The sequence below is a fragment of the Sinocyclocheilus anshuiensis genome, unplaced genomic scaffold, assembly GCF_001515605.1.
Source record: "Sinocyclocheilus anshuiensis isolate Anshui unplaced genomic scaffold, SAMN03320099.WGS_v1.1 scaffold1287, whole genome shotgun sequence".
NCBI lineage: Eukaryota > Metazoa > Chordata > Actinopteri > Cypriniformes > Cyprinidae > Sinocyclocheilus > Sinocyclocheilus anshuiensis.
In genome coordinates this window covers 110129-120138 of record NW_015539958.1, presented here as the reverse complement: position 1 = coordinate 120138, position 10010 = coordinate 110129, and the positions used below count along the sequence as shown (strand labels likewise).

General features: G+C 37.4%; 1 protein-coding gene across 1 annotated transcript in view; it reads right to left on the bottom strand.

Annotated features, from left to right (window-relative positions):
• Window positions 1-6170: 6170 nt before the first annotated feature.
• Window positions 6171-10010, bottom strand: part of LOC107686990 (xylosyltransferase 1-like) — a 60110-nt gene continuing 56270 nt past the window's right edge. The window contains exons 10-11 of the mRNA XM_016484118.1: window positions 9018-9351; window positions 6171-6625 (exon numbers count right to left, since the gene is read on the bottom strand). Of these exons, the coding sequence (XP_016339604.1) occupies window positions 6303-6625; window positions 9018-9351 (657 nt within the window). The 3' untranslated portion in view covers window positions 6171-6302. The remainder of the gene's footprint in view (window positions 6626-9017; window positions 9352-10010) is intronic.

Genomic DNA, 10010 nt, shown 5'->3' with positions numbered 1-10010 from the left:
GGCTATGAGCTTCTCCACCCTTCCTCCAGACTCTAGGACCTTGGTTTCCAAATGAAATACAAAACTTGCTCTCATCTGAAAAGAGGACTTTGGACCACTGGGCAACAGTCCAGTTCTTCTTCTCCTTAGCCCAGGTAAGACACCTCTGACGTTGTCTGTGGTTCAGGAGTGGCTTAACAAGAGGAATAAGACAACTGTAGCCAAATTCCTTGGCACGTCTTCCCCATGATTGTGTAACCTAGTGAACCAAACTGAGAGACCATTTTGAAGGCTCAGGAAACCTTTGCAGGTGTTTTGAGTTGATTAGCTGATTGGCATGTCACCATATTCTAATTTGTTGAGATAGTGAATTGGTGGGTTTTGTTAAATGTGAGCCAAAATCATCACAATTAAAAGAACCAAAGACTTAAACTACTTCAGTCTGTGTGCACTGAATTTATTTAATACACGAGTTTCACAATTTGAGTTGAATTGCTGAAATAAATGAACTTTTCCATGACATTCTAATTTATTGAGATGCACCTGTAATCTTATTTTAAATTCACGATTTCAAATAACCGTTTTCTGTTTTAATATAGCCTATATTAAAATGTAATTTATGCCTGTGATGTCAGAGCTGAATTTTCAGCATCATTACACCGGACTTTAGTGTCACATGATCCTTCAGAAATCATTTTAATATGCTGATTTGGTGCTCAAGAAACATTTCTTATCAACGTTGAAAACGGTTGTGCTGCTTAACATTTTTGTGGGAACCATGATTTTTTTTCAGGATTCTTTGATGAAAAGCAAGTTCAAAAGAACAGCATTTATATGAAATATAGATCTTTTGTAACATTATAAATGTCTTTACTGTCACTTTTGTCAATTTAATGTGTCCTTGCTAAATATATATTATTGATTTCTTAAAAAAAAATCGTACGAAAAAAGGTGTATATTATTACAGATTATATTTGTATTATTATAAACTTGTATTAAATAATAATGTTACTAGTATTCATTGGTATTTTTATATTATTTTCATAAATAATATTATTGCAAAATAAACCCCTTCAGGATGATACCTTTCCACCTTCAGCTGGTTGTACATCATCCCTTACATGCCGCATGGTCTACTTTCTTTTAGTGTTGCATTTGCGAGTGATGTAGTCCTGATGTAGTTAAGAAAGTGTATTTATAGCTGCCAGGCTGCAGATGCAGGGTGAGGGTGGCAACAATTAACTACCCATATCAGTATCTATTTAGCCCTGCAGGATTACATCAGTACACACTGTCAAAGCAGTGACAGACACACTAAAAAGGGGACAGCTGTGTTTCCATGCTGCAGGTGAGACAGGTGTGTGCCGTGTAGCTGCTAATTAGACCGCCTTTTCCTATTCAGTCAGTGGAAGCAGCACAAGATCGATGGGCTAAAAGTGGCTCTTTGATCCTGGATAGAGGGGTGCGGGGAGTCCTGAAATCAGCCTCAGGGGACCACACACAGCTTTAGGGACCCCGTCAGCACCAGATTCTCATCTCCACCCTCGTGTCTTGTAACAGCGTTAAAGAGCAGCGCTCCACATGTCAGCTGCTTTATCTACTGCAAATGTGACGGTCTTTAGAAGTAGAAACCTTGCAGAAGTGGTTCTCCTGCCTTGCTACTGGTGTGATATTGAAGCATTGTGTCTGATGAGGAGAAATGAGATGACAAAGGTGTTTTTTTAATTCAAAAATTCAGTATGAAGAAAAGAACAGCAAAACCAAAAGAACATTGATACAGAAGGCATTTACAACAGCAGTTTTTTGGTTTCGTGGAGAAATGAAAGATACAGAGACGACATGTTTGATGCTTACAGACACAAAGGTTGGGAACAACAGCTAAGGCACAGAGGTCCCCTCCGACTGAAGAGTTTAAATAAATTGTGTAACAGTTGCTCAACAAAACATTCCAGCACAGAGAACGGCAATCTGGCATACGATTCTCTGAAAGGCAAAAATGTTCATTAAGAGCCCAAACCACAAACTCAGACTTGAAAAGCCCTTCACAAACCCTTCACATGAAAATTTTGAGTCTACATTGCCACTAAACACACCAAAACCTGACCCACTTCTTTTTAAAAACAAGGTTATTTACAATACTTTTTGAACGTCAGTCCAATACAAAATACTTTACATTGTCATTCCTACCAAAATAGCTATAGTACAGAAGAGATGTCTGAGTGATGTGGAACTAAATATAATTTTTATGTAAATGTTAGATTAGATATTTCTGTGAAGGTAATGTGAAAGAAAGAGGTATGTTGCTGTATTTGTGAGGTTAGATTCGCCCACTGCAGACATCTTAAAAGGTACAAATATTAAACTTCTGTCATCATTTATGAAGAAATTTGATATTTTTTTGCCTATACAATGAAAGTCAGTTGTTTTGAAGCCCACTGACTTTAATTGCATTGACAAATGCAATTAACATTTTTCACAAAAATCATCTTTTGTGTCCCACAGGAGTTGGAACGACATGAGGGTGAGTAAATCATGACAGAGTTTTCAGTTTTGGCTGAACTATCCCTTTAAAGGTGAAGTGTGCAATTTGTGTAGCAACAAACGGAACTGCAAATATTATTAGATGTGTTTGACTTCATGCAGTGCTGCCAGTTAGAAAATATGTACTTTGACATATGCCAATGAAAACGTTCATGTTACCTTAATGTTATATTGTGCCATGTTTATCAAAATAAAACTGATAAAAAATATAGTACCCACTTTACTGTTTTAATAGTATAGGCTTATGTTGAACTTTTTTCTTGTGCACAGGCCCTGTATTAAGCAGTACATAAAGTATTGAATGAAAAGCATTTCTGTTTCTGCATGAAATGTCTAATGTCTGTATTTGAAAATATTGCATCTAATCCACTTCATCTGTAATAAAGTACACAAACAGAGCAAGCAACACTACAGGAAGCAGAAAGTGACTGACTTGACATCTTTGTTTTAACGCATTCCGTGACTACAAGCGGCAAATCTGTTAAAACCAGGTGAAGTCGAACACGTACTGTCTTAGACCACGCCCCATCTCTCTCCATTCATAAACAAGTAGCTCCGCCCCTAAACTCACACCACTGGTTAAGCCGGACTGCTCAAAAAACAAAACAAAAGTGTTTGCACTCATTGGGAGGAATCTGCACACAAAACTGTGATAGGAGATTATTTGAACATGACACACTTCACCTTGAAATGGTTCTTAACATTAATATTTAACTATCCAGTGGTAAATCCTCACTTACAGACAAGATTGTAACTCAGAAGTCAATGAGATGTATGTGAATAGATAATTTCATATATTTTCTCTTTTAAGAATATCAAATAATTTGCACTTTCACACATACAGTACGGATGTAACACCACTGAGACAAGCATTAGACGCTCTATTAAAAAATGTAAATAACAATGCATTCCCATTTCGCACCAGCTGGGAACATATGAATGACAAGAGTGCTTTATTGAAAATTTAGGGTCGCATCCTCCTTTGGATCACATGACAGCAATGACATTTCATTGTTTGCGCACCCCGGGCAGGACGCCACATCTCTGAGGACCAGATAACAATCAGATTGCATACAAAGTGATGTCTAGGCCAGGGTCACAGAGTCCCAGAGGAGACGTGCTCCTCATATGAGCGAGTGCAACAAGCCACACTAGCCCAGTTTAAATATGGTGTCGTACATTTGCAATGTAGAAACATAAAAGGTTTGTAAAAATTGAGAAAATGTTGGTCCAAATGCAAACTGTAGAGTCCAGCAAGCTTGCAATCTTCCTCACTAAAAATACATCTCAGTCAGATCTGAGAGGCCACCCTATCATTATTATGGATGTGAATAATCCGGACGGCCCAATTTGGAAAATGTGACATCCGTACAAACGGCGTACGTGCAGAAAAAAGCGGCTGAGGAGACTGAGCACAGGAACTTTAGGAACCATGTTAAAATTGCATGGATGCTACCAACCAGTCCAGCCGATGTCCGTTTTTGTTCGTTTGAGCAATATATGACGAAAGTACCAAACACTGGCTCGTATAAAAACACTAGAATAAAGAAAAGACAAGCAGCATGACTGGAATCTCAGTTCTTGAGGTCATTTAAGGTCATTCATCCAGTTAGTTTTCCGATGAGCTCAATGTCTATGAAATGAACAGATGGACCTCAGGTGGAGGGGCAGAAAGGTCTTTACTAACGCCCATACTAGTACCGCATCTTGTGTTTATAGTTGTAATATGGTTGGGATGATAGCCTTTGTAAATAAAGGCAGCTTGTTTACAAAAGGTATTGAATGAGCTGCAAAAACAGCATATAGACATTAGTCATTGACTAAAAAATATCTATTTCATTTATGTAAACACATGAATAAATAGCCAACTTACAATCCAACTTAGCAACCCAGTACCTCTGTTCAGGGGAAAGGAAAAAAGATAAAAAAATAAAAAGGCAAAGAATTTACTTTTTTTTTTTTTGCTGTGCCAGCACAGCTGGCACCTTCCATTTCCAGTTTCGACAGCCTGAAGGGTACAGCATTCAGACAGAACGACACTTCAGACAGTCTCTGACTCCAGAGCACAAGATACTCTAGACCAGGGGTAGGCAAGTTCGGTCCTAGAGAGCCGCAGTCCAGCTCCAACCCTAATCAAACACACCTGAACAAGCTAATCAATGTCTTCAGGATTACTAAGGCTATAGGCAGGTGAGTTTTTTTTTCAGGGTTGGAGCTGAACTCTGCAGGACTCTCGCTTAAAGAATTGTGGCTCCATATCGTGCAAGTTTTGACCTCTCCTCAGAATCCTATCCCCCTTGGACCCTAAAGCTAACTAACTGACTAAAATAACTTTATTGAGTACTCTATTTGATGCCTGATTATAAACAATTTTGTTATGTCTTTACACTTTTACATTACTGTTCAAAAAATGAAAAAAAAAAAAAAAAAGCCACAAAAATATTCAGCAGCACAACTGTTTTCAACTGATGATAATCAGAAATGTTTCTTGAGCACAAAATCATCATATTAGAATGATTTCTGAAGGATCATGCGACACTGAAGACTGGAATGACTGCTGAATATTCAGCTTTTTCATCACAGGAATAAATCACATTTTTTAAAATATTACAATATACTTTTTTTTTTAAATTTGCAGTATTTAATAATATTACTGTTTTTACTGTATTTTTGATCAAATAAATTTAGCCTTGGTAAGAATAAGAGACTTCTTTAAAAAATATTACTGACCTCAAAATTTTGAATGGTAGTATATATGACATTATATAACTAAATCTAAAAATGCTCAAATAAGACATTTCCTGTCCTGTTCTCTGTTAGCTTGTAAGCTGTCCGGGCCACTAGCTTTGCATATCTCTACCACTAAATATTTATCCTGCCAGCTTAGCATACTGATAATCGATCAGCCTGCTAGCTTGACACACATGCAACCACCAATTATTTGTTCTTTTTATTAATTGTAGCTACCATTACTACAAAAGTATAACCAAAGAGGCCATTTTGATTATACAGAAGAGTGACACATTTTTGAACAGACTAACTAACTGCTACCTCTTTGCCTCCAAAGGTCATAGAATTCTGTGGAGGCTGGCATCTTGCACGACACTGGATCTCTTTTACTTGTCAAAAGCTTAGTTTTTATTAAAAACAGATGTTTTTCAACCAATAACTTATTAAAACTAAATAGGAGACTTTATTAGGGGAGTCTGAAGGATTTAAATGCCTGTTTGACTGCATTTGATCCAGTGAAAGCCTTATAAAAATGGAAGCATTTAAAAGAAACACAATGTTGTGCAATGGACAGTTATATATACAATTTGAAACACTAGTTTTAATAAGGTATAGGTTGAAAAACACTCCTATCATTTATGTTAGGCGCAAGTGTGTTTGCTTTTAAATATAGAGGTTTAGTATACAAACATCCCTTTTGGTCTTACAACCAGTGTTAAGGTCCATTCTGTGCTTAATATCCCAATCCCAGCATTCATCACCTGCTGCTTCCAGTTGACAAAGATTCAATCACAGTAATCAAAATAAATAAAATATAGAGAAGCCTGACAGCACTCACATCACTAGAGCACTCAAGAGTTTGAGAGGGAACACATTTAAAAAAAAAAATTAAAAAAAAAAACTTCCCAGCGTACACTTTCGAGGCCCTGTGTCTTGCATTTGAAAGAGGGCCGTTTTGCTCATATTCACATGAGCGATGCTGGAAAATAAATAATAAAAACAAAATGGCCTAAGGAATGAAAAAGGCGGGTTCTTCAGGGCAGTGAATGCTGCTACCTGATTCGTCCGTTGGTTTTGGTTGGGCCCAGCTGGGACTTTGGGTCTGGGCTGAGAGAGCTCCACACCGTTTCCCTGCAAGTCTGCATGACCGGACAGCCACTGGGGCCTGTTGAACACATGTCCACAGCTGACCACACCTCGCCCACTAGACTGTCCACCCAGCGCTCAAGCTCGGAGCCCGTAAGCTCTGCGTTGTGTTCGGCCGCTTCGACCTGACCCAGGTGCACCGGGATGTTGAGGATGGGGTTCAGGCCATGGAAACTCTGCTCCATGTAGCTGTTCTTGGCCGGCCCGTTGTGCGTTCTTAAAGCATCCTCTGTGAGGAGAAGAAAAAAAACACACACAAGGACTTAATGCAAGCAAAGCGAAACCAGGATTATGACTGAATTTGCTGGAAAATTTTACATTTTTAGACATGAAAAATAAAGAACAGTCTCCCTGATTTCATTTTTTTGGGAAAATAAGACTTTTTGCATTTTCTTCAGTTATGGGAGCTGTTGCTTGTTGATTTATATTTGCGGAATGAACTTTAAAGCTGATGTTGGTTAACTAAGTTAGGAGAAAGTATGTAACATCCACATTAGCTTTAAGTTTTGTTAGTGCTGAGTTTGTGTGTTGAGCTGGTGGATGGGAGGTTATTGGTCTTGTATTGACGAGATTATTATTTGTGTGGGTAAAAATCTTTACATATAATCCAGTGTTATTTTAGAATTATTTTGAATTAGCTTTCTTCATTTTTTAAATTTAGTTTATGTTTTAGTAATTCTGTTATTTGCTTTCATTATATTTATTAGTTTTTCTTTTAATTAAATATTCCACAAAGACACATTTATTTGAATAAAAGTGACAGTAAAGACATTTATAATGCTACCGAAGATTTCTAAGAAAAATGGTGAAAAAAGAAGACGTGTCTCCAGACACAAGATGCTTTATGCTGTAACAACATTTACGGAGTAGTTTTAGTTTTAATATATTCAGTCTCTTTTTGAGGGCATGAAAAAAAAAACTGTACAGCTGGGATTTTACAAAATCTCTATCAAAATGGCATAAAATATCTATACTTTTAGTTTAAATATTAAACACATCTTCACATATAATCTAGACCACTAGCCTGCATCACATGCTCTAACATCAGACGGCTAAAAACAGCCCATTTAGCTGTAAGGATGGACACGTCGGCCCTGGAGGTAAAGCTGTGAATTCCTGGGGCTCCTCACACTTCTCTCCAGCTGCCCTTCACAGATCACCCTCTGTGTCTTGTCCTGACCCCTCTCTCCAGGTTCGCCCACCTCCTTTCCAGAACATGCCATTTCACGCTCATAGGAAGTGCATGGATAGGCTAGTGTCGTTGCTTACAGCGTGCTGCCCGACCTGGGCCGCATAAACACACTCCATAAACTTTTATTAGAAGGTGGGTGCAGAGGCACGGTGTGCAAAAGGACTCGGTGCCTGCCGTAGACATTAATCATACGACAGTCTGGTAAATCACGTGTGTTTATCACCTGCCCACCGAAACGCAATCACAAGCTCTCCCTCATTAGGAGCGTTTTGAGGACAGATCTGCTGATGACCGCACACCACACTTATTTCGAAATGTCCCTAATGGGCTAGAGATACCAATCGCGGCCCCTGCACAGTAGTCTTTTGGAGTTTATTCCAATGAAAGGTGACCCGGCTTGGTGTATTACTCATTCGTGACTGTGAGCTGGGGCTATATATAGGCAACCAAGCGGCCCAGGCACAGAGCTAGACGTGAAGGCAGAAAGTGCCTTTGAAAATGGGGGTGGGTGGGATGACCTGAAAGGTTGAGGCAGTTTAATATACAGCGTACCATAGTGTCAGACTATGGTCTTCAAAAAAAAACAAAAAAAAAACCCCCACCCAAAATGCAAGAGGGTTAGTCATTACACCTGGAGGAAGGAGCATTTCTCATTCTGCTTTAAATATATGAGCTTGCAAGATCGCATAAATCAAAGCTTCAAACACAGAGCATTTTCTCCAGTGATATTCTATGCCACGATGGCCAGTTTAGACCACATTTGTTGTTACTATTATATTTTGTTACAGTATGTCATTTTATGTTTTTTTTTTTTTTACATTTTTCTGTTTAGATTTAATTTACATTTTATTTCAGTATTAGTAAATAATATTAGTTCTTCAGCTTCAACTTATTTTATTTCAGCTATTGCCAAGGAAAACTTTCAAATGTAAATCTTTTTTTAAGTTTACATTTTCATCTAATATTTGTTATTATATTTTAGCTTTATTTCATTAGACAAAAAGTATTTTTAATAGATATTAAATAGTTTATTAGTTAATATTAAATGAAATTAAACAGTTATAATATTAAATAGTTAATTTTAGTTAATTTAATAACAATAAGAACACGGTTAGCGTTAAAAAGTTGAATTCATTTTAGGGAACTGTTTTGTTCAAATGATTTGTTTAAATGATTGACTGAATTATTTGAGTCATCACACAGTGTATTTTTGTCTTCCCTTTTTATGAAAAATGTTGTTAAATACATTGTTTATCACTATCTTTTTAATAAGGCAACATAAATTCTATCATGTCTCCCAACTCACATTTTTACCCAACTGAAGATTCTCACTTTGGAATCAGTTCCACTGAATCATCAAAAAGAAGCGGTTCAAGAGAATGATTAGTTCATGAATCATGTCATCTTCAGTCTACAGTGTAACTCTCACCGTGGCGTATAGGCAGGTGTTTGTGGTGGGTAAGGGGAGTGATGAGAAAGCGTGTCTCTGCCACAGGGCTCCAGTGGTGCAGCACACGTACGGTCCACATGCCGGGCCGCAGGGGCAGGTTCAGCGGAGGCCTGTAGTGAGTGAACTCAGCACTGGCGTCGATCAGGATGTCGTAGGTGGCAGCGATGACATTGGTGGGGTCAATCCACACCACAGTCACGGTCACATTAGACCCTTTCCCCCATTTCTGCATTCCTACAGGCTCGTCCATGGGTCCCATCAGATTCCCAAAGTTCCGGAATATCCTTTCCTTAGCATCCCAGTCTGTTCCAATCTGATGATTGAGATAAAACAACAAAGAACAGATAATTAATAAGAAAGTCACGAGCAGCCCAATCTTTTATCCTAACGTACAATCACAGCCCCTTGAGTAAGGCTCAAGTACCCCTTTATTGACACAAACCAATGTTCTCATTCACTCTGGATATCATTTAACATGAAAATTAATGATATTAAAGTCACTTTTAAATAAATGATTCAACAATCACATACACTACTTTTCAAAAGTGTGGGGTCAGTAAATTTTTTTTATAAAAAAAAAAAAACCTCTCTTAAGCTTTCGAAGGCTGCATTCATTTGATGAAAATACAGTAAAAATAGTAATATTATGAAATATGGTTACGGTGTAAAATAGTTGTTTTTATTTGAATATATTTTAAAATGTAATGTATTCCTGTGATTACAAAGCTGAATTTTCAGCATCATTACTCCTGTCTTCAGTGTCACATGATCCTTCAGAAATCATTCTAATATGCTGATTTGCTGCTCAAAAAACATTTATTATTATTATAAATGTAGAAAACAGTTGTGCTGCTTAATATTTTTATGGAAACATGATATATTTTTCCAGGATTCTTTGATGAATATAAAGTTTAAAAGAACAGAATTTACTTAAAATAGAAATCTTTTGTAACATTGTACATTATAATTTAC